This window comes from Oncorhynchus masou, chromosome 13 (assembly GCF_036934945.1).
Source record: "Oncorhynchus masou masou isolate Uvic2021 chromosome 13, UVic_Omas_1.1, whole genome shotgun sequence".
NCBI classification, from domain to species: Eukaryota; Metazoa; Chordata; class Actinopteri; order Salmoniformes; family Salmonidae; genus Oncorhynchus; species Oncorhynchus masou.
The window spans coordinates 97,927,502-97,954,010 of record NC_088224.1 but is presented as its reverse complement, the minus strand read 5'-3'; the positions used below and the strand labels follow the sequence as shown (position 1 = coordinate 97,954,010).

Sequence of the window (26,509 nt, the reverse complement as noted above, 5' to 3'; positions counted from 1 at the left end):
CTAGGTGTTAGTAATGGATGCTAGCAGCAGAAGTTGTTAGTAATGGATGCTAGGCGTTAGTAATGGATGCTAGGTGTTAGTAATGGATGCTAGGTGTTAGTAATGGATGCTAGGTGTTGGTAATGGATGCTAGGTGTTAGTAATGGATGCTAGGTGTTAGTAATGGATGCTAGGTGTTAGTAATGGATGCTAGGTGTTAGTAATGGATGCTAGGTTTTAGTAATGGATGCTAGCAGCAGAAGTTGTTAGTAATGGATGCTAGGTGTTAGTAATGGATGCTAGGTGTTAGTAATGGATGCTAGGTGTTAGTAATGGATGCTAGGTGTTAGTAATGGATGCTAGGTGTTAGTAATGGATGCTAGCAGCAGAAGTTGTTAGTAATGGATGCTAGGTGTTAGTAATGGATGCTAGGTGTTAGTAATGGATGCTAGGTGTTAGTAATGGATGCTAGGTGTTATTAATGGGTGCTAGGTGTTAGTAATGGATGCTAGGTGTTAGTAATGGATGCTAGGTGTTAGTAATGGATGCTAGGTGTTAGTAATGGATGCTAGGTGTTATTAATGGATGCTAGGCGTTAGTAATGGATGCTAGGTGTTAGTAATGGATGCTAGGTGTTAGTAATGGATGCTAGGTGTTGGTAATGGATGCTAGGTGTTAGTAATGTATGCTAGGTGTTAGTAATGGATGCTAGGTGTTAGTAATGGATGCTAGCAGCAGAAGTTGTTAGTAATGGATGCTAGGCGTTAGTAATGGATGCTAGGTGTTAGTAATGGATGCTAGGTGTTAGTAATGGATGCTAGGTGTTGGTAATGGATGCTAGGTGTTAGTAATGGATGCTAGGTGTTAGTAATGGATGCTAGGTGTTAGTAATGGATGCTAGGTGTTAGTAATGGATGCTAGGTTTTAGTAATGGATGCTAGCAGCAGAAGTTGTTAGTAATGGATGCTAGGTGTTAGTAATGGATGCTAGGTGTTAGTAATGGATGCTAGGTGTTAGTAATGGATGCTAGGTGTTATTAATGGGTGCTAGGTGTTAGTAATGGATGCTAGGTGTTAGTAATGGATGCTAGGTGTTAGTAATGGATGCTAGGTGTTAGTAATGGATGCTAGGTGTTATTAATGGATGCTAGGCGTTAGTAATGGATGCTAGGTGTTAGTAATGGATGCTAGGTGTTAGTAATGGATGCTAGGTGTTGGTAATGGATGCCAGGTGTTAGTAATGTATGCTAGGTGTTAGTAATGGATGCTAGGTGTTAGTAATGGATGCTAGCAGCAGAAGTTGTTAGTAATGGATGCTAGGCGTTAGTAATGGATGCTAGGTGTTAGTAATGGATGCTAGGTGTTAGTAATGGATGCTAGGTGTTGGTAATGGATGCTAGGTGTTAGTAATGGATGCTAGGTGTTAGTAATGGATGCTAGGTGTTAGTAATGGATGCTAGGTGTTAGTAATGGATGCTAGGTTTTAGTAATGGATGCTAGCAGCAGAAGTTGTTAGTAATGGATGCTAGGTGTTAGTAATGGATGCTAGGTGTTAGTAATGGATGCTAGGTGTTAGTAATGGATGCTAGGTGTTAGTAATGGATGCTAGGTGTTAGTAATGGATGCTAGCAGCAGAAGTTGTTAGTAATGGATGCTAGGTGTTAGTAATGGATGCTAGGTGTTAGTAATGGATGCTAGGTGTTAGTAATGGATGCTAGGTGTTATTAATGGGTGCTAGGTGTTAGTAATGGATGCTAGGTGTTGGTAATGGATGCTAGGTGTTAGTAATGTATGCTAGGTGTTAGTAATGGATGCTAGGTGTTAGTAATGGATGCTAGCAGCAGAAGTTGTTAGTAATGGATGCTAGGCGTTAGTAATGGATGCTAGGTGTTAGTAATGGATGCTAGGTGTTAGTAATGGATGCTAGGTGTTGGTAATGGATGCTAGGTGTTAGTAATGGATGCTAGGTGTTAGTAATGGATGCTAGGTGTTAGTAATGGATGCTAGGTGTTAGTAATGGATGCTAGGTTTTAGTAATGGATGCTAGCAGCAGAAGTTGTTAGTAATGGATGCTAGGTGTTAGTAATGGATGCTAGGTGTTAGTAATGGATGCTAGGTGTTAGTAATGGATGCTAGGTGTTAGTAATGGATGCTAGGTGTTAGTAATGGATGCTAGCAGCAGAAGTTGTTAGTAATGGATGCTAGGTGTTAGTAATGGATGCTAGGTGTTAGTAATGGATGCTAGGTGTTAGTAATGGATGCTAGGTGTTATTAATGGGTGCTAGGTGTTAGTAATGGATGCTAGGTGTTAGTAATGGATGCTAGGTGTTAGTAATGGATGCTAGGTGTTAGTAATGGATGCTAGGTGTTATTAATGGATGCTAGGCGTTAGTAATGGATGCTAGGTGTTAGTAATGGATGCTAGGTGTTAGTAATGGATGCTAGGTGTTGGTAATGGATGCTAGGTGTTAGTAATGTATGCTAGGTGTTAGTAATGGATGCTAGGTGTTAGTAATGGATGCTAGCAGCAGAAGTTGTTAGTAATGGATGCTAGGCGTTAGTAATGGATGCTAGGTGTTAGTAATGGATGCTAGGTGTTAGTAATGGATGCTAGGTGTTGGTAATGGATGCTAGGTGTTAGTAATGGATGCTAGGTGTTAGTAATGGATGCTAGGTGTTAGTAATGGATGCTAGGTGTTAGTAATGGATGCTAGGTTTTAGTAATGGATGCTAGCAGCAGAAGTTGTTAGTAATGGATGCTAGGTGTTAGTAATGGATGCTAGGTGTTAGTAATGGATGCTAGGTGTTAGTAATGGATGCTAGGTGTTAGTAATGGATGCTAGGTGTTAGTAATGGATGCTAGCAGCAGAAGTTGTTAGTAATGGATGCTAGGTGTTAGTAATGGATGCTAGGTGTTAGTAATGGATGCTAGGTGTTAGTAATGGATGCTAGGTGTTATTAATGGGTGCTAGGTGTTAGTAATGGATGCTAGGTGTTAGTAATGGATGCTAGGTGTTAGTAATGGATGCTAGGTGTTAGTAATGGATGCTAGGTGTTAGTAATGGATGCTAGCAGCAGAAGGTGTTAGTAATGGATGCTAACAGCAGAATGTCTGTTAAATGACATGGCTGGACAATGTCTGTTGAATGACATGGCTGGAGAATGTCTGTTGAATGACATGGATGGGGAATGTCTGTTTAATGACATGGCTGGACAATGTCTGTTGAATGACATGACTGGAGAATGTCTGTTGAATGACATGGCTGGAGAATGTCTGTTGAATGACATGGCTGGAGAATGTCTGTTGAATGACATGTCTGTTGAATGAAATGGCTGGAGAATGTCTGTTGAATGACATGGCTGGAGAATGTCTGTTGAATGACATGGCTGGAGAATGTCTGTTGAATGACATGGCTGGAGAATGTCTGTTGAATGACATGGCTGGAGAATGTCTGTTGAATGACATGGCTGGAGAATGTCTGTTGAATGACATGGCTGGAGAATGTCTGTTGAATGACATGGCTGGGGAATGTCTGTTGAATGACATGGCTGGAGAATGTCTGTTGAATGACATGGCTGGGTAATGTCTGTTTAATACCATGGCTGGACATGGCTGGGGAATGTCTGTTGAATGACATGGCTGGGGAATGTCTGTCGAATGACATGGCTGGGGAATGTCTGTTGAATGACATGACTGGACATGGCTGGGTAATGTCTGTTGAATGACATGACTGGACAATGTCTGTTGAATGACATGACTGGACATGGCTGGGGAATGTCTGTTGAATGACATGGCTGGGGAATGTCCTTTGAATGACATGGCTGGGGATTGTCTGTTGAATGACATGGCTGGGGAATGTCTGTTGAATGACATGGCTGGAGAATGTCTGTTGAATGACATGGCTGGAGAATGTCTGTTGAATGACATGACTGGACAATGTCTGTTGAATGACATGACTGGACATGGCTGGACAATGTCTGTTAAATGACATGACTGGACAATGTCTGTTGAATGACATGACTGGACAATGTCTGTTGAATGACATGACTGGACATGGCTGGACAATGTCTGTTTACATTTACATTTACATTTAAGTCATTTAGCAGACGCTCTTATCCAGAGCGACTTACAAATTGGTGAATTCACCTTCTGACATCCAGTGGAACAGCCACTTTACAATAGTGCATCTAAATCATTTAATGGGGGGGGGGTGAGAAGGATTACTTATCCTATCCTAGGTATTCCTTGAAGAGGTGGGGTTTCAGGTGTCTCCGGAAGGTGGTGATTGACTCCGCTGTCCTGGCGTCGTGAGGGAGTTTGTTCCACCATTGGGGGGCCAGAGCAGCGAACAGTTTTGACTGGGCTGAGCGGGAACTGTACTTCCTCAGTGGTAGGGAGGCGAGCAGGCCAGAGGTGGATGAACGCAGTGCCCTTGTTTGGGTGTAGGGCCTGATCAGAGCCTGGAGGTACTGCGGTGCCGTTCCCCTCACAGCTCCGTAGGCAAGCACCATGGTCTTGTAGCGGATGCGAGCTTCAACTGGAAGCCAGCGTAGAGAGCGGAGGAGCGGGGTGACGTGAGAGAACTTGGGAAGGTTGAACACCAGACGGGCTGCGGCGTTCTGGATGAGTTGTAGGGGTTTAATGGCACAGGCAGGGAGCCCAGCCAACAGCGAGTTGCAGTAATCCAGACGGGAGATGACAAGTGCCTGGATTAGGACCTGCGCCGCTTCCTGTGTGAGGCAGAGTCGTACTCTACGGATGTTGTAGAGCATGACCCTACAGGAACGGGCCACCGCCATGATGTTGGTTGAGAACGACAGGGTGTTGTCCAGGATCACGCCAAGGTTCTTAGCGCTCTGGGAGGAGGACACAATGGAGTTGTCAACCGTGATGGCGAGATCATGGAACGGGCAGTCCTTCCCCGGGAGGAAGAGCAGCTCCGTCTTGCCGAGGTTCAGCTTGAGGTGGTGATCCGTCATCCACACTGATATGTCTGCCAGACATGCAGAGATGCGGTCGCCACCTGGTCATCAGAAGGGGGAAAGGAGAAGATTAATTGTGTGTCGTCTGCATAGCAATGATAGGAGAGACCATGTGAGGTTATGACAGAGCCAAGTGACTTGGTGTATAGCGAGAATAGGAGAGGGCCTAGAACAGAGCCCTGGGGGACACCAGTGGTGAGAGGGCGTGGCGAGGAGACAGATTCTCGCCACGCCACCTGGTAGGAGCGACCTGTCAGGTAGGACGCAATCCAAGCGTGGGCCGCACCGGAGATGCCCAACTCGGAGAGGGTGGAGAGGAGGATCTGATGGTTCACAGTATCGAAGGCAGCCGATAGGTCTAGAAGGATGAGAGCAGAGGAGAGAGAGTTAGCTTTAGCAGTGCGGAGCGCCTCCGTGATACAGAGAAGAGCAGTCTCAGTTGAATGACTAGTCTTGAAACCTGACTGATTTGGATCAAGAAGGTCATTCTGAGAGAGATAGTGGGAGAGCTGGCCAAGGACGGCACGTTCAAGAGTTTTGGAGAGAAAAGAAAGAAGGGACACTGGTCTGTAGTTGTTGACATCGGAGGGATCGAGTGTAGGTTTTTTCAGAAGGGGTGCAACTCTCGCTCTCTTGAAGACGGAAGGGACGTAGCCAGCGGTCAGGGATGAGTTGATGAGCGAGGTGAGGTAAGGGAGAAGGTCTCCGGAAATGGTCTGGAGAAGAGAGGAGGGGATAGGGTCAAGCGGGCAGGTTGTTGGGCGGCCGGCCGTCACAAGAAGCGAGATTTCATCTGGAGAGAGAGGGGAGAAAGAGGTCAGAGCACAGGGTAGGGCAGTGTGAGCAGAACCAGCGGTGTCGTTTGACTTAGCAAACGAGGATCGGATGTCGTCGACCTTCTTTTCAAAATGGTTGACGAAGTCATCTGCAGAGAGGGAGGAGGGGGAGGAGGATTCAGGAGGGAGGAGAAGGTGGCAAAGAGCTTCCTAGGGTTAGAGGCAGATGCTTGGAATTTAGAGTGGTAGAAAGTGGCTTTAGCAGCAGAGACAGAGGAGGAAAATGTAGAGAGGAGGGAGTGAAAGGATGCCAGGTCCGCAGGGAGGCGTAAGTTTTCCTCCATTTCCACTCGGCTGCCCGGAGCTCTGTTCTGTGAGCTCGCAATGAGTCGTCGAGCCACGGAGCGGGAGGGGAGGACCGAGCCGGCCTGGAGGATAGGGGACATAGAGAGTCAAAGGATGCAGAAAGGGAAGAGGAGGAGGGTTGAGGTGGCAGAATCAGGAGATAGGTTGGAGAAGGTATGAGCAGAGGGAAGAGATGATAGGATGGAAGAGGAGAGAGTAGCGGGGGAGAGAGAGTGAAGGTTGGGACGGCGCGATACCATCCGAGTAGGGGCAGTGTGGGAAGTGTTGGATGAGAGCGAGAGGGAAAAGGATACAAGGTAGTGGTCGGAGACTTGGAGGGGAGTTGCAATGAGGTTAGTGGAAGAACAGCATCTAGTAAAGATGAGGTCGAGCGTATTGCCTGCCTTGTGAGTAGGGGGGGAAGGTGAGAGGGTGAGGTCAAAAGAGGAAAGAAGGAGGCAGAGAGGAATGAGTCAAAGGTAGACGTGGGGAGTCGCCCAGGACTGTGAGAGGTGAGCCGTCCTCAGGAAAGGAGCTTATCAAGGCATCAAGCTCATTGATGAACTCTCCGAGGGAACCTGGAGGGCGATAAATGATAAGGATGTTAAGCTTGAAAGGGCTGGTAACTGTGACAGCATGGAATTCAAAGGAGGCGATAGACAGATGGGTAAGGGGACAAAGAGAGAATGACCACTTGGGAGAGATGAGGATCCCGGTGCCACCACCCCGGCTGACCAGAAGCTCTCGGGGTGTGCGAGAACACGTGGGCGGACGAAGAGAGAGCAGTAGGAGTAGCAGTGTTATCTGTGGTGATCCATGTTTCCGTCAGTGCCAAGAAGTCGAGGGACTGGAGGGAGGCATAGGCTGAGATGAACTCTGCCTTGTTGGCCGCAGATCGGCAGTTCCAGAGGCTACCGGAGACCTGGAACTCCACGTGGGTCGTGCGCGCTGGGACCACCAGATTAGGGTGGCCGCGGCCACGCGGTGTGGAGCGTTTGTATGGTCTGTGCAGAGAGGAGAGAACAGGGATAGATAGACACATAGTTGACAGGCTACAGAAGAGGCTACGCTAATGCAAAGGAGATTGGAATGACAAGTGGACTACACGTCTCGAATGTTCAGAAAGTTAAGCTTACGTAGCAAGAATCTTATTGACTAAAATGATTGAAATGATACAGTACTGCTGGAGTGGCTAGCTGGCAGTGGCTGCGTTGTTGACTTTGTAGGCTAGCTGGCAGTGGCTGCGATGTTGACACTACACTAATCCAGTCGTTCCGTCGAGTGTAATAGTTTCTACAGTGCTGCTATTCGGGGCTAGCTGGCTAGCTAGCAGTGTTGATTGCGTTACGTTACGTTAAAAGAACGACAATAGCTGGCTAGCTAACCTAGAAAATCGCTCTAGACTACACAATTGTCTTAGATACAAAGACGGCTATGTAGCTAGCTAGCTACGATCAAACAAATCAAACCGTTGTACTGTAATAGTTTCTACAGTGCTGCTATTCGGGGGCTAGCTGGCTAGCTAGCAGTGTTGATTGCGTTACGTTACGTTAAAAGAACGACAATAGCTGGCTAGCTAACCTAGAAAATCGCTCTAGACTACACAATTGTCTTAGATACAAAGACGGCTATGTAGCTAGCTAGCTACGATCAAACAAATCAAACCGTTGTACTGTAATAGTTTCTACAGTGCTGCTATTCGGGGGCTAGCTGGCTAGCTAGCAGTGTTGATTGCGTTACGTTACGTTAAAAGAACGACAATAGCTGGCTAGCTAACCTAGAAAATCGCTCTAGACTACACAATTGTCTTAGATACAAAGACGGCTATGTAGCTAGCTAGCTACGATCAAACAAATCAAACCGTTGTACTGTAATGAAGTGAAATGAAAATGTGATACTACCTGTGGAGCGAAGCGGAAGTTAGTTGAAGTTCTATTCGGTAGAGGTTGGCTAGCTGTTGGCTAGCTAGCTAGCAGCATCTCCTACGTTAAGGACGACAAATAGCTGGCTAGCTAACCTCGGTAAATTAAGATAATCACTCTAAGTCTACACACTCTAAACTACACAATTATCTTGGATACGAAGACAGCAAAGACAACTATGTAGCTAGCTAACACTTCACTAATCGAGTCGTTCAGTTGAGTGTAATAGTTTCTACAGTGCTGGTGGACAGTGGACGTTAGTGGACGTTAGCTAGCTGCTTAGCTAGCTGCTGGGCAGATAGCAGTGAAGACTACGTTAGGACGACGAAATACGATAATTACGCAATTATCTTTGATACAAAGACGGCTATGTAGCTAGCTAAGAAGAAATTGCTAAGATTAGACAAATCAAACCGTTGTACTATAATGAAATGTAATGAAAAATGTAATGAAAAGTTATACTACCTGCGGACCGAAGTGTAGATGCGACCACTCGCTCCAACCCGGAACCAAACAATGGCATGTTGAATGGCATGACTGGACATGGCTGGAGAATGTCTGTTGAATGACATGACTGGACAATGTCTGTTGAATGACATGGCTGGACAATGTCTGTTGAATGACATGGATGGGCAATGTCTGTTGAATGACATGGATGGGGAATGTCTGTTGAATGACATGGCCAGACATTGCTGGGGAATGTCTGTTGAATGACATGAATGGACAATGTATGTTGAATGACATGGCTGGGGAATGTCTGTTGAATGACATGGTCAGACATTGCTGGGGAATGTCTGTTGAATGACATGACTGGACAATGTCTGTTGAATGACATGGATGGGTAATGTCTGTTGAATGACATGGATGGGTAATGTCTGTTGAATGACATGACTGGACAATGTCTGTTGAATGACATGGATGGACAATGTCTGTTGAATGACATGGCTGGACAATGTCTGTTGAATGACATGGCTGGAGAATGTCTGTTGAATGACATGGCTGGAGAATGTCTGTTGAATGACATGGCTGGACAATGTCTGTTGAATGACATGGATGGGGAATGTCTGTTGAATGACATGGCTGGAGAATGTCTGTTGAATGACATGGCTGGAGAATGTCTGTTGAATGACATGGCTGGAGAATGTCTGTTGAATGACATGGCTGGGGAATGTCTGTTGAATGACATGGATGGGGAATGTCTGTTGAATGACATGACTGGACAATGTCTGTTGAATGACATGGATGGACAATGTCTGTTGAATGACATGGCTGGACAATGTCTGTTGAATGACATGGCTGGAGAATGTCTGTTGAATGACATGGCTGGAGAATGTCTGTTGAATGACATGGCTGGACAATGTCTGTTGAATGACATGGATGGGGAATGTCTGTTGAATGACATGGCTGGAGAATGTCTGTTGAATGACATGGCTGGAGAATGTCTGTTGAATGACATGGCTGGAGAATGTCTGTTGAATGACATAGCTGGGTAATGTCTATTAAATGACATGACTGGACAATGTCTGTTGAATGACATGACTGGACAATGTCTGTTGAATGACATGACTGGACATGGCTGGGGAATGTCTGTTGAATGACATGGATGGAGAATGTCTGTTGAATGACATGACTGGACAATGTCTGTTGAATGACATGGCTGGAGAATGTCTGTTGAATGACATGGCTGGACATGGCTGGGGAATGTCTGTTGAATGACATGACTGGACAATGTCTGTTGAATGACATGGCTGGGGAATGTCTGTTAAATGACATGACTGGACAATGTCTGTTGAATGACATGACTGGACAATGTCTGTTGAATGACATGACTGGACAATGTCTGTTGAATGACATGACTGGACAATGTCTGTTGAATGACATGGCTGGGGAATGTCTGTTGAATGACATGGCTGGGTAATGTCTGTTGAATGACATGGATGGGGAATGTCTGTTGAATGACATGGCTGGAGAATGTCTGTTGAATGACATGGCTGGGTAATGTCTGTTGAATGACATGGATGGAGAATGTCTGTTGAATGACATGGATGGAGAATGTCTGTTGAATAACATGGCTGGAGAATGTCTGTTGAATGACATGGCTGGGTAATATCTGTTTAATGACATGACTGGACAATGTCTGTTGAATGACATGGCTGGGGAATGTCTGTTGAATGACATGGCTGGGTAATGTCTGTTGAATGACATGGCTGGGGAATGTCTGTTGAATGACATGGCTGGAGAATGTCTGTTGAATGACATGGCTGGGTAATGTCTGTTGAATGACATGGCTGGGTAATGTCTGTTGAATGACATGACTGGACATGGCTGGGTAATGTCTGTTGAATGACATGACTGGACATGGCTGGGGAATGTCTGTTGAATGACATGGCTGGGGAATGTCTGTTGAATGACATGGCTGGGTAATGTCTGTTGAATGACATGGCTGGGTAATGTCTGTTGAATGACATGACTGGACATGGCTGGGTAATGTCTGTTGAATGACATGACTGGACAATGTCTGTTGAATGACATGGCTGGAGAATGTCTGTTGAATGACATGGCTGGACATGGCTGGGGAATGTCTGTTGAATGACATGACTGGACAATGTCTGTTGAATGACATGGCTGGGGAATGTCTGTTAAATGACATGACTGGACAATGTCTGTTGAATGACATGACTGGACAATGTCTGTTGAATGACATGACTGGACAATGTCTGTTGAATGACATGGCTGGGGAATGTCTGTTGAATGACATGGCTGGGTAATGTCTGTTGAATGACATGGATGGGGAATGTCTGTTGAATGACATGGCTGGAGAATGTCTGTTGAATGACATGGCTGGGTAATGTCTGTTGAATGACATGGATGGAGAATGTCTGTTGAATGACATGGATGGAGAATGTCTGTTGAATAACATGGCTGGAGAATGTCTGTTGAATGACATGGCTGGGTAATATCTGTTTAATGACATGACTGGACAATGTCTGTTGAATGACATGGCTGGGGAATGTCTGTTGAATGACATGGCTGGGTAATGTCTGTTGAATGACATGGCTGGGTAATGTCTGTTGAATGACATGACTGGACATGGCTGGGTAATGTCTGTTGAATGACATGGCTGGGTAATGTCTGTTGAATGACATGGCTGGGTAATGTCTGTTGAATGACATGACTGGACATGGCTGGGTAATGTCTGTTGAATGACATGGCTGGACAATGTCTGTTGGATGACATGACTGGACATGGCTGGGGAATGTCTGTTGAATGACATGGCTGGAGAATGTCTGTTGAATGACATGGCTGGAGAATGTCTGTTGAATGACATGGCTGGGTAATGTATGTTGAATGACATGACTGGACATGGCTGGACAATGTCTGTTGAATGACATGGCTGGAGAATGTCTGCTAAATGACATGGCTGGAGAATGTCTGTTGAATGACATGGCTGGAGAATGTCTGTTGAATGAAATGGCTGGAGAATGTCTGTTGAATGACATGGCTGGAGAATGTCTGTTGAATGACATGGCTGGAGAATGTGTGTTGAATGACATGGATGGGGAATGTCTGTTGAATGACATGGCTGGACATGGCTGGGGAATGTCTGTTGAATGACATGACTGGACATGGCTGGGTAATGTCTGTTAAATGACATGACTGGACAATGTCTGTTGAATGACATGACTGGACAATGTCTGTTGAATGACATGACTGGACAATGTCTGTTGAATAACATGGCTGGGGAATGTCTGTTGAATGACATGGATGGGGAATGTCTGTTGAATGACATGGATGGGGAATGTCTGTTGAATGACATGGATGGGGAATGTCTGTTGAATGACATGGCTGGGGAATGTCTGTTGAATGACATGGCTGGGGAATGTCTGTTGAATGACATGGATGGGGAATGTCTGTTGAATGACATGGATGGGGAATGTCTGTTGAATGACATGGATGGGGAATGTCTGTTGAATGACATGGATGGGGAATGTCTGTTGAATGACATGGCTGGGGAATGTCTGTTGAATGACATGGATGGGGAATGTCTGTTGAATGACATGGCTGGGGAATGTCTGTTGAATGACATGGCTGGGGAATGTCTGTTGAATGACATGGATGGGGAATGTCTGTTGAATGACATGGTTGGGGAATGTCTGTTGAATGACATGGCTGGGGAATGTCTGTTGAATGACATGGCTGGGGAATGTCTGTTGAATGACATGGCTGGGGAATGTCCGTTGAATGACATGACTGGACATGGCTGGGTAATGTCTGTTAAATGACATGACTGGACAATGTCTGTTGAATGACATGGCTGGAGAATGTCTGTTGAATGAAATGGACCGGGAATGTCTGTTGAATGACATGGCTGGGGAATGTCTGTTGAATGACATGGCTGGGGAATGTCTGTTAAATCACATGACTGGACATGGCTGGACAATGTCTATTGAATGACATGGCTGGGGAATGTCTGTTGAATGACATGACTGGACATGGCTTGATAATGTCTGTTAAATGACATGACTGGACAATGTCTGTTGAATGACATGACTGGACATGGCTGGGTAATGTCTGTTGAATGACATGACGGGACATGGCTGGGGAATGTCTGTTGAATGACATGGCTGGAGAATGTCTGTTGAATGACATTGCTGGGGAATGTCTGTTGAATGACATGGCTGGGTAATGTCTGTTAAATGACATGACTGGACAATGTCTGTTGAATGACATGACTGGACAATGTCTGTTGAATGACATGACTGGACTTGGCTGGGGAATGTATGTTGAATGACATGGCTGGACATGGCTGGGGAATGTCTGTTGAATGACATGGCTGGAGAATGTCTGTTGAATGACATGGCTGGAGAATGTCTGTTGAATGACATGGATGGGGAATGTCTGTTGAATGACATGGCTGGAGAATGTCTGTTGAATGACATGGCTGGGTAATGTCTGTTTAATACCATGGCTGGACATGGCTGGGTAATGTCTATTGAATGACATGGCTGGGGAATGTCTGTTGAATGACATGGCTGGGTAATGTCTGTTGAATGACATGGCTGGGGAATGTCTGTTGAATGACATGACTGGACATGGCTGGGTAATGTCTGTTGAATGACATGGCTGGACATGGCTGGGTAATGTCTATTGAATGACATGGCTGGGGAATGTCTGTTGAATGACATGGCTGGGGAATGTCTGTTGAATGACATGGCTGGGGAATGTCTGTTGAATGACATGGCTGGGTAATGTCTGTTGAATGACATGACTGGACATGGCTGGGGAATGTCTGTTGAATGACATGGCTGGGGAATGTCTGTTGAATGACATGGCTGGGTAATGTCTGTTGAATGACATGGCTGGGTAATGTCTGTTAAATGACATGACTGGACAATGTCTGTTGAATGACATGGCTGGGGAATGTCTGTTGAATGACATGGCTGGGGAATGTCTGTTGAATGACATGGCTGGGGAATGTCTGTTGAATGACATGGCTGGGGAATGTCTGTTGAATGACATGGCTGGGGAATGTCTGTTGAATGACATGGATGGGGAATGTCTGTTGAATGACATGGATGGGGAATGTCTGTTGAATGACATGACTGGACAATGTCTGTTGAATGACATGGCTGGGGAATGTCTGTTGAATGACATGGATGGGGAATGTCTGTTGAATGACATGGATGGGGAATGTCTGTTGAATGACATGGATGGGGAATGTCTGTTGAATGACATGGATGGGGAATGTCTGTTGAATGACATGGCTGGGGAATGTCTGTTGAATGACATGGCTGGGGAATGTCTGTTGAATGACATGGCTGGGGAATGTCTGTTGAATGACATGGCTGGGGAATGTCTGTTGAATGACATGGCTGGCGAATGTCTGTTGAATGACATGACTGGACATGGCTGGAGAATGTCTGTTGAATGACATGGCTGGCAAATGTCTGTTGAATGACATGACTGGACATGGCTGGGTAATGTCTGTTAAATGATATGACTGGACAATGTCTGTTGAATGACATGACTGGACAATGTCTGTTGAATGACATGACTGGACATGGCTGGGGAATGTCTGTTGAATGACATGGCTGGAGAATGTCTGTTGAATGACATTGCTGGGGAATGTCTGTTGAATGACATGGCTGGGTAATGTCTGTTAAATGACATGACTGGACAATGTCTGTTGAATGACATGACTGGACAATGTCTGTTGAATGACATGGCTGGGGAATGTCTGTTGAATGACATGGCATGGGAATGTCTGTTGAATGACATGGCTGGAGAATGTCTGTTGAATGACATGGCTGGGGAATGTCTGTTGAATGACATGGCTGGGGAATGTCTGTTGAATGACATGGCTGGGGAATGTCTGTTGAATGACATGGCTGGGGAATGTCTGTTGAATGACATGGCTGGAGAATGTCTGTTGAATGACATGGCTGGAGAATGTCTGTTGAATGACATGGCTGGGGAATGTCTGTTGAATGACATGGCTGGGGAATGTCTGTTGAATGACATGACTGGACATGGCTTGATAATGTCTGTTAAATGACATGACTGGACAATGTCTGTTGAATGACATGACTGGACAATGTCTGTTGAATGACATGACTGGACATGGCTGGGTAATGTCTGTTGAATGACATGACTGGACATGGCTGGGGAATGTCTGTTGAATGACATGGCTGGAGAATGTCTGTTGAATGACATTGCTGGGGAATGTCTGTTGAATGACATGGCTGGACTTGGCTGGGGAATGTCTGTTGAATGACATGGCTGGACATGGCTGGGGAATGTCTGTTGAATGACATGGCTGGAGAATGTCTGTTGAATGACATGGCTGGAGAATGTCTGTTGAATGACATGGCTGGAGAATGTCTGTTGAATGACATGGCTGGAGAATGTCTGTTGAATGACATGGCTGGGGAATGTCTGTTGAATGACATGGCTGGGGAATGTCTGTTGAATGACATGGCTGGGGAATGTCTGTTGAATGACATGGCTGCAGAATGTCTGTTGAATGACATGGCTGGACAATGTCTGTTGAATGACATGGCTGGGTAATGTCTGTTTAATACCATGGCTGGACATGGCTGGGGAATGTCTGTTGAATGACATGGCTGGAGAATGTCTGTTGAATGACATGGCTGGAGAATGTCTGTTGAATGACATGGCTGGGGAATGTCTGTTGAATGACATGGCTGGGGAATGTCTGTTGAATGACATGGCTGGGGAATGTCTGTTGAATGACATGGCTGGAGAATGTCTGTTGAATGACATGGCTGGACAATGTCTGTTGAATGACATGGCTGGGTAATGTCTGTTTAATACCATGGCTGGACATGGCTGGGGAATGTCTGTTGAATGACATGGCTGGAGAATGTCTGTTGAATGACATGGCTGGGGAATGTCTTTTGAATGACATGGCTGGGGAATGTCTGTTGAATGACATGACTGGACATGGCTGGGTAATGTCTATTGAATGACATGGCTGGACATGACTGGGGAATGTCTGTTGAATGACATGACTGGACATGGCTGGGTAATGTCTGTTGAATGACATGGCTGGACAATGTCTGTTGAATGACATGAATGTCTGTTGAATGACATGGCTGGGGAATGTCTGTTGAATGACATGACTGGACATGGCTGGGTAATGTCTGTTGAACTGACATGGACATGGGGTAATGTCTGTTAAATGACATGACTGGACAATGTCTGTTGAATGACATGGCTGGGGAATGTCTGTTGAATGACATGACTGGACATGGCTGGGGAATGTCTGTTGAATGACATGGATGGGGAATGTCTGTTGAATGACATGGCTGGAGAATGTCTGTTGAATGACATGGATGGAGAATGTCTGTTGAATGACATGACTGGACACAATGTCTGTTGAATGACATGGACATGGCTGGGTAATGTCTGTTGAATGACATGGACTGGGGAATGTCTGTTGAATGACATGACTGGACAATGTCTGTTGAATGACATGGCTGGAGAATGTCTGTTGAATGACATGATGGACATGACATGACTGGAGAATGTCTGTTGAATGACATGAACTGGACATGGCTGACATGACTGGAATGTCTGTTGAATGACATGACTGGACAATGTCTGTTGAATGACATGGCTGGGGAATGTCTGTTGAATGACATGAATGTCTGTTGGACATGGCTGGAGAATGTCTGTTGAATGACATGGCTGGAGAATGTCTGTTGAATGACATGACTGGACATGGCTGGGTAATGTCTGTTGAATGACATGACTGGACATGGGGGAATGTCTGTTGAATGACATGACTGGACAATGTCTGTTGAATGACATGACTGGACAATGTCTGTTGAATGACATGACTGGAATGTCTGTTGAATGACATGACTGGACATGGCTGGGTAATGTCTGTTGAGTGACATGACTGGACATGGCTGGGTAATGTCTGTTAAATGACATGACTGGACAATGTCTGTTGAATGACATGGCTGGGGAATGTCTGTTGAATGACATGACTGGACATGGCTGTTGAATGTCATGCTGAATGACATGGCTGGGGAATGTCTGTTGAATGACATGGCTGGAGAATGTCTGTTGAATGACATGCTGGGGAATGTCTGTTGAATGACATGGCTGGGGAATGTCTGTTGAATGACATGGCTGGGAATGTCTGTTGAATGACATGGCTGGGGAATGTCTGTTGAATGACATGGCTGGACAATGTCTGTTGAATGACATGGCTGGGGAATGTCTGTTGAATGACATGGCTGGGGAATGTCTGTTGAATGACATGGCTGGGGAATGTCTGTTGAATGACATGGCTGGGGAATGTCTGTTGAATGACATGGCTGGAGAATGTCTGTTGAATGACATGACTGGACATGGCTGGGTAATGTCTGTTGAATGACATGACTGGACATGGCTGGGTAATGTCTGTTGAATGACATGACTGGACAATGTCTGTTGAATGACATGACTGGACATGGCTGGGTAATGTCTGTTGAATGACAATGACATGAATGTCTGTTGAATGACATGGCTGGAGAATGTCTGTTGAATGACATTGCTGGGGAATGTCTGTTGAATGACATGGCTGGGTAATGTCTGTTAAATGACATGACTGGACAATGTCTGTTGAATGACATGACTGGACAATGTATGTTGAATGACATGACTGGACTTGGCTGGGGAATGTATGTTGAATGACATGGCTGGACATGGCTGGGGAATGTCTGTTGAATGACATGGCTGGAGAATGTCTGTTGAATGACATGACTGGACATGGCTGGGGAATGTCTGTTGAATGACATGGATGGGGAATGTCTGTTGAATGACATGGCTGGAGAATGTCTGTTGAATGACATGACTGGACATGGCTGGGTAATGTCTGTTAAATGACATGACTGGACAATGTCTGTTGAATGACATGGCTGGGGAATGTCTGTTGAATGACATGGCTGGGGAATGTCTGTTGAATGACATGGCTGGGGAATGTCTGTTGAATGACATGGATGGGGAATGTCTGTTGAATGACATGGCTGGAGAATGTCTGTTGAATGACATGACAATGTCTGTTGAATGACATGACTGGACATGGCTGGGTAATGTCTGTTAAATGACATGACTGGACAATGTCTGTTGAATGACATGACTGGACATGGCTGGGTAATGTCTGTTGAATGACATGACTGGACATGGCTGGGGAATGTCTGTTGAATGACATGGCTGGGGGAATGTCTGTTGAATGACATGGCTGGGTAATGTCTGTTGAATGACATGGCTGGACAATGTCTGTTGAATGACATGACTGGACAATGTCTGTTGAATGACATGACTGGACAATGTCTGTTGAATGACATGACATGGGGAATGTCTGTTGAATGACAACTGGACATGGCTGGGGAATGTCTGTTGAATGACATGAATGTCTGTTGAATGACATGGCTGGAGAATGTCTGTTGAATGACATGGCTGGGGAATGTCTGTTGAATGACATGGCTGGGAATGTCTGTTGAATGACATGGCTGGGAATGTCTGTTGAATGACATGACTGACATGGCTGGGGAATGTCTGTTGAATGACATGGCTGGACAATGTCTGTTGAATGCTGGGAATGTCTGTTGAATGACTGGAATGTCTGTTGAATGACATGGCTGGGGAATGTCTGTTGAATGACATGACTGGACATGGCTGGGTAATGTCTGTTGAATGACATGGCTGGACATGGCTGGGTAATGTCTATTGAATGACATGGCTGGGGAATGTCTGTTGAATGACATGGCTGGGGAATGTCTGTTAAATGACATGGCTGGGGAATGTCTGTTGAATGACATGGCTGGCTGGGAATGTCTGTTGAATGACATGGCTGGACATGGCTGGAGAATGTCTGTTAAATGACATGGCTGGACAATGTCTGTTGAATGACATGGATGGGGAATGTCTGTTGAATGACATGGCTGGGGAATGTCTGTTGAATGACATGGCTGGGGAATGTCTGTTGAATGACATGGCTGGGGAATGTCTGTTGAATGACATGGCTGGGGAATGTCTGTTGAATGACATGGCTGGGGAATGTCTGTTGAATGACATGGCTGGGGAATGTCTGTTGAATGACATGGCTGGGGAATGTCTGTTGAATGACATGGCTGGCGAATGTCTGTTGAATTACATGACTGGACATGGCTGGGTAATGTCTGTTAAATGATATGACTGGACAACGTCTGTTGACTGACATGACTGGACATGGCTTGATAATGTCTGTTAAATGACATGACTGGACAATGTCTGTTGAATGACATGACTGGACAATGTCTGTTGAATGACATGACTGGACATGGCTGGGGAATGTCTGTTGAATGACATGACTGGACATGGCTGGGGAATGTCTGTTGAATGACATGGCTGGAGAATGTCTGTTGAATGACATTGCTGGGGAATGTCTGTTGAATGACATGGCTGGGTAATGTCTGTTAAATGACATGACTGGACATTGTCTGTTGAATGACATGACTGGACAATGTCTGTTGAATGACATGACTGGATGGCTGGGAATGTCTGTTGAATGACATGGCTGGACATGGCTGGGGAATGTCTGTTGAATGACATGGCTGGAGAATGTCTGTTGAATGACATGGCTGGGGAATGTCTGTTGAATGACATGGCTGGGGAATGTCTGTTGAATGACATGGCTGGAGAATGTCTGGGAATGTCTGTTGAATGACATGGCTGGGGAATGTCTGTTGAATGACATGGCTGGGGAATGTCTGTTGAATGACATGGCTGGCGAATGTCTGTTGAATGACATGGCTGGAGAATGTCTGTTGAATGACATGGCTGGGGAATGTCTGTTGAATGACATGGCTGGGGAATGTCTGTTGAATGACATGGCTGGACATGGCTGGGTAATGTCTGTTAAATGATATGACTGGACAATGTCTGTTGAATGACATGACTGGACATGGCTGGACAATGTCTGTTGAATGACATGGCTGGACATGGCTGGGTAATGTCTGTTAAATGACATGACTCGACAATGTCTGTTGAATGACATGACTGGACATGGCTGGGTAATGTCTGTTGAATGACATGACTGGACATGGCTGGGGAATGTCTGTTGAATGACATGGCTGGAGAATGTCTGTTGAATGACATTGCTGGGGAATGTCTGTTGAATGACATGGCTGGGTAATGTCTGTTAAATGACATGACTGGACAATGTCTGTTGAATGACATGACTGGACAATGTCTGTTGAATGACATGACTGGACAATGTCTGTTGAATGACATGGCTGGACATGGCTGGGGAATGTCTGTTGAATGACATGGCTGGAGAATGTCTGTTGAATGACATGGCTGGAGAATGTCTGTTGAATGACATGGATGGGGAATGTCTGTTGAATGACATGGCTGGAGAATGTCTGTTGAATGACATGGATGGGGAATGTCTGTTGAATGACATGGCTGGAGAATGTCTGTTGAATGACACTGGAGAATGTCTGTTGAATGACATGGCTGGGGAATGTCTGTTGAATGACATGGCTGGGGAATGTCTGTTGAATGACATGGCTGGGGAATGTCTGTTGAATGACATGGCTGGACATGGCTGGGTAATGTCTGTTGAATGACATGGCTGGGGAATGTCTGTTGAATGACATGGCTGGAGAATGTCTGTTGAATGACATGGCTGAATGTCTGTTGAAATGTCTGTTGAATGACATGGCTGGGGAATGTCTGTTGAATGACATGGCTGGACATGGGGAATGTCTGTTGAATGACATGGCTGGGAATGTCTGTTGAATGACATGGCTGGGGAATGTCTGTTGAATGACATGGCTGGGTAATGTCTGTTGAATGACATGACTGGACATGGCTGGGGAATGTCTGTTGAATGACATGGCTGGGGAATGTCTGTTGAATGACATGGCTGGAGAATGTCTGTTGAATGACATGGCTGGACATGGCTGGGTAATGTCTGTTGAATGACATGGCTGGGAATGTCTGTTAAATGACATGACTGGACAATGTCTGTTGAATGACATGGCTGGGGAATGTCTGTTGAATGACATGGCTGGGGAATGTCTGTTGAATGACATGGCTGGGGAATGTCTGTTGAATGACATGGATGGGGAATGTCTGTTGAATGACATGGCTGGGGAATGTCTGTTGAATGACATGGCTGGGGAATGTCTGTTGAATGACATGGCTGGGGAATGTCTGTTGAATGACATGGCTGGCGAATGTCTGTTGAATTACATGACTGGACATGGCTGGGTAATGTCTGTTGAATGACATGACTGGACAACGTCTGTTGACTGACATGACTGGACATGGCTGGGTAATGTCTGTTGAATGACATGGCTGAATGTCTGTTGAATGACATGGACTGGACAATGTCTGTTGAATGACATGACTGGACATGGCTGCTGGGAATGTCTGTTGAATGACATGACTGGGAATGTCTGTTGAATGACATGACTGGACAATGTCTGTTGAATGACATGACTGGACAATGTCTGTTGAATGACATGACTGGAATGTCTGTTGAATGACATGGCTGGAGAATGTCTGTTGAATGACATTGCTGGGGAATGTCTGTTGAATGACATGGCTGGGTAATGTCTGTTAAATGACATGACTGGACATTGTCTGTTGAATGACATGACTGGACAATGTCTGTTGAATGACATGACTGGACTTGGCTGGGGAATGTATGTTGAATGACATGGCTGGACATGGCTGGGGAATGTCTGTTGAATGACATGGCTGGAGAATGTCTGTTGAATGACATGGCTGGAGAATGTCTGTTGAATGACATGGCTGGAGAATGTCTGTTGAATGACATGGCTGCGGAATGTCTGTTGAATGACATGGCTGGGGAATGTCTGTTGAATGACATGGCTGGGGAATGTCTGTTGAATGACATGGCTGGGGAATGTCTGTTGAATGACATGGCTGGGGAATGTCTGTTGAATGACATGGCTGGGGAATGTCTGTTGAATGACATGGCTGGGAATGTCTGAATGACATGGCTGGAGAATGTCTGTTGAATGACATGGCTGGACAATGTCTGTTGAATGACATGGAATGTCTGTTGAATGACATGGCTGGGGAATGTCTGTTGAATGACATGGCTGGACATGGCTGGGTAATGTCTGTTAAATGATATGACTGGACAATGTCTGTTGAATGACATGACTGGACATGGCTGGACAATGTCTGTTGAATGACATGGCTGGGGAATGTCTGTTGAATGACATGGATGGGGAATGTCTGTTGAATGACATGACTGGACATGGCTTGATAATGTCTGTTAAATGACATGACTGGACAATGTCTGTTGAATGACATGACTGGACAATGTCTGTTGAATGACATGACTGGACAATGTCTTTTGAATGACATGACTGGACATGGCTGGGTAATGTCTGTTGAATGACATGGCTGGGGAATGTCTGTTGAATGACATGGCTGGAGAATGTCTGTTGAATGACATTGCTGGGGAATGTCTGTTGAATGACATGGCTGGGTAATGTCTGTTAAATGACATGACTGGACAATGTCTGTTGAATGACATGACTGGACAATGTCTGTTGAATGACATGACTGGACTTGGCTGGGGAATGTCTGTTGAATGACATGGCTGGACATGGCTGGGGAATGTCTGTTGAATGACATGGCTGGAGAATGTCTGTTGAATGACATGGCTGGGGAATGTCTGTTGAATGACATGGCTGGGGAATGTCTGTTGAATGACATGGCTGGGGAATGTCTGTTGAATGACATGGCTGGGGAATGTCTGTTGAATGACATGGCTGGGGAATGTCTGTTGAATGACATGGCTGGGGAATGTCTGTTGAATGACATGGATGGGGAATGTCTGTTGAATGACATGGCTGGGGAATGTCTGTTGAATGACATGGCTGGGGAATGTCTGTTGAATGACATGGCTGGGGAATGTCTGTTGAATGACATGGCTGGGGAATGTCTGTTGAATGACATGGCTGGGGAATGTCTGTTGAATGACATGATGTCTGGACATGGACATGTCTGGGAATGTCTGTTGAATGACATGACTGGCGAATGTCTGTTGAATGACATGACTGGACATGGCTGGGTAATGTCTGTTAAATGAATGTGGACTGTTGAATGACATGGCTGGATGACTGGACAATGTCTGTTGAATGACATGACTGGACAATGTCTGTTGAATGACATGACTGGACATGGCTGGGGAATGTCTGTTGAATGACATGACTGGACATGGCTGGGGAATGTCTGTTGAATGACATGGCTGGAGAATGTCTGTTGAATGACATGGCTGGGGAATGTCTGTTGAATGACATGGCTGGGGAATGTCTGTTGAATGACATGGCTGGGGAATGTCTGTTGAATGACATGGCTGGAGAATGTCTGTTGAATGACATGGCTGGAGAATGTCTGTTGAATGACATGGCTGGGGAATGTCTGTTGAATGACATGGCTGGGGAATGTCTGTTGAATGACATGGCTGGGGAATGTCTGTTGAATGACATGGCTGGACATGGCTGGGTAATGTCTGTTAAATGATATGACTGGACAATGTCTGTTGAATGACATGACTGGACATGGCTGGACAATGTCTGTTGAATGACATGACTGGACAATGTCTGTTGAATGACATGACTGGACAATGTCTGTTGAATGACATGACTGGACAATGTCTTTTGAATGACATGACTGGACATGGCTGGGTAATGTCTGTTGAATGACATGACTGGACATGGCTGGGGAATGTCTGTTGAATGACATGGCTGGAGAATGTCTGTTGAATGACATTGCTGGGGAATGTCTGTTGAATGACATGGCTGGGTAATGTCTGTTGAATGACATGGCTGGAGAATGTCTGTTGAATGACATGGCTGGGGAATGTCTGTTGAATGACATGGCTGGGGAATGTCTGTTGAATGACATGGCTGGGGAATGTCTGTTGAATGACATGGCTGGGGAATGTCTGTTGAATGACATGGCTGGGGAATGTCTGTTGAATGACATGGCTGGGTAATGTCTGTTGAATGACATGGCTGGAGAATGTCTGTTGAATGACATGGCTGGGGAATGTCTGTTGAATGACATGGCTGGGGAATGTCTGTTGAATGACATGGCTGGGGAATGTCTGTTGAATGACATGGCTGGGGAATGTCTGTTGAATGACATGGCTGGGGAATGTCTGTTGAATGACATGGCTGGGGAATGTCTGTTGAATGACATTGCTGGGGAATGTCTGTTGAATGACATGGCTGGGGAATGTCTGTTGAATGACATGGCTGGGGAATGTCTGTTGAATGACATGGCTGGGGAATGTCTGTTGAATGACATGGCTGGAGAATGTCTGTTGAATGACATGGCTGGGGAATGTCTGTTGAATGACATGGCTGGGGAATGTCTGTTGAATGACATGGCTGGGGAATGTCTGTTGAATGACATGGCTGGAGAATGTCTGTTGAATGACATGGCTGGGGAATGTCTGTTGAATGACATGGCTGGGGAATGTCTGTTGAATGACATGGCTGGGGAATGTCTGTTGAATGACATGGCTGGGGAATGTCTGTTGAATGACATGGCTGGGGAATGACTGTTGAATGACATGGCTGGGGAATGTCTGTTGAATGACATGGCTGGACATGGATGGGGAATGTCTGTTGAATGACATGGCTGGGGAATGTCTGTTGAATGACATGGCTGGGGAATGTCTGTTGTTTTATATCTCTCTTTCCTCTCTTACTGTGTTTTACAGGTCTAATGGGAGAATATGAGCCTAAAATAGAGGTGCATTTCCCCCTGTCTGTCCCGGCTGCCAGAGGAGTCACCGTGAGGCTGGAGTGTTTCGCCCTGGGGAAGTAAGTACAGAAGCATGCGAGCTGTATTATACCCCTGAACATGTTCATCTTTTATGGTGAAACTTAGGGCTACAATTCCTAGAATTACTATAGTTCCTATTCCTGGAATTGGGAAGGAATAAACAGGAAATCAACCAGGATTTCTGGAAAACTTGGGAATTTGGGACATGTACCAGAATTTTGCCACCCTGAGCAAAAACCACCAGTAGATCCACATCCAGAATACAAATGAAACATGTAACGATCCCAGACATGTTCCATAAGTGTAAAAAGCATCCATCCCTGTTAGTGAGCATTTCTCCTTTGGCAAGATAATCCATCCACCTGACAGGTATGGCGTATCAAGAAGCTGATTCAACAGCATGGTCATGAAACACTCTAAAATGTGCAGTTTTGTCACAAAACACAATGCCACATACTGTATGTCTAAACATTGGCATGCTGACTGTAGGAATGTCTCAGTAAATCTCATCTGCGTACTCATCGTCCTCACCAGGGTCTTGACCTGACTGCAGTTTGTCGTTGTAACTGTGAAAGATGGTTCCGGCCAAGGTTAGGGCTGTGAAATATGGAGCCGGCCAAGTTTAGGGCTGTGAAAGATGGAGCCGGCCAAGTTTAGGGCTGTGAAAGATGGAGCCGGCCAAGTTTAGGGCTGTGAAAGATGGAGCCGGCCAAGTTTAGGGCTGTGAAATATGGAGCCGGCCAAGTTTAGGGCTGTGAAAGATGGAGCCGGCCAAGTTTAGGGCTGTGAAAGATGGAGCCGGCCAAGTTTAGGGCTGTGAAAGATGGAGCCGGCCAAGTTTAGGGCTGTGAAAGATGGGGCAGGCCAAGTTTAGGGCTGTGAAAGATGGAGCCGGCCAAGTTTAGGGCTGTGAAAGATGGAGCCGGCCAAGTTTAGGGCTGTGAAAGATGGAGCCGGCCAAGTTTAGGGCTGTGAAAGATGGAGCCGGCCAAGTTTAGGGCTGTGAAAGATGGAGCCGGCCAAGTTTAGGACTGTGAAATATGGAGCCGGCCAAGTTTAGGGCTGTGAAAGATGGAGCCTGCAAAGGTTACTGCTGTGAAAGATGGATCTGGCCAAGGTTACGGCTGTGAAAGATGGAAACAATTGTGTACGCTGCTAAAATGAGTGCCAGGCAGCCACCGGTGGCAGGTTTCAGAAAGACACAGACAGACAAATGGTCATGACAACATGTTAGTTGGTTGAAGATATTTTTCACCCTCTTGTTGACTTCTTAATGCAAAGCTTTAAGGGATGTTTTGCATAACAAGATACTTTTTAGTTTATAACCATAATCCTGTTTCATCCCTACTTCATATTTTGGTTTAGAATTATTATTTGTATTGAATAATGTATGATGGAGTTCTATCTAGAGACAGCTTCTAATCTGACGCTAACACTAAAGGAACCTGGTAATTATTTACATTGCTTTCAAGGGGCTGCTATCTGAGTCAATCATTTGCAGTTAATTATCCAGTTTAGAATAAGTCGTTACCAAAACCTATAGACATTGCGCTGACTGCATGCTTACTCTCCCATCTCCTCCTCTGACCTCATCCTTACTCTCCCATCTCCTCTGACTACATCCTTACTCTCCCATCTCCTCTGACTACATCCTTTCTCTCTCATCTCCTCTGACTGCATCCTTACTCTCCCATCTCCTCTGACTGCATCCTTACTCTCCCATCTCCTCTGACTACATCCTTACTCTCTCATCTCCTCTGACTGCATCCTTACTCTCCCATCTCCTCTGACTACATCCTTACTCTCCCATCTCCTCTGACTGCATCCTTACTCTCCCATCTCCTCTGACTACATCCTTATTCTCCCATCTCCTCTGACTACATCCTTACTCTCCCATCTCCTCTGACTACATCCTTACTCTCCCATCTCCTCTGACTGCATCCTTACTCTCCCATCTCCACTGACTGCATCCTTACTCTCCCATCTCCTCTGACTACATCCTTACTCTCTCATCTCCTCTGACCTCATCCTTACTCTCCCATCTCCTCTGACTACATCCTTACTCTCTCATCTCCTCTGACCTCATCCTTACTCTCCCATCTCCTCTGACTACATCCTTACTCTCTCATCTCCTCTGACCTCATCCTTACTCTCCCATCTCCTCTGA

At 45.6% G+C, this 26,509-nt stretch overlaps 1 protein-coding gene across 1 annotated transcript in view; it reads left to right on the top strand.

Annotated features, from left to right (window-relative positions):
- LOC135553261 (contactin-5-like) overlaps positions 1–26,509 on the top strand; it is a 447,274-nt gene that overhangs the window by 121,661 nt on the left and 299,104 nt on the right. The window contains exon 5 of the mRNA XM_064985436.1: positions 24,278–24,380. Coding sequence (XP_064841508.1) covers positions 24,278–24,380 — 103 coding nt within the window. The remainder of the gene's footprint in view (positions 1–24,277; positions 24,381–26,509) is intronic.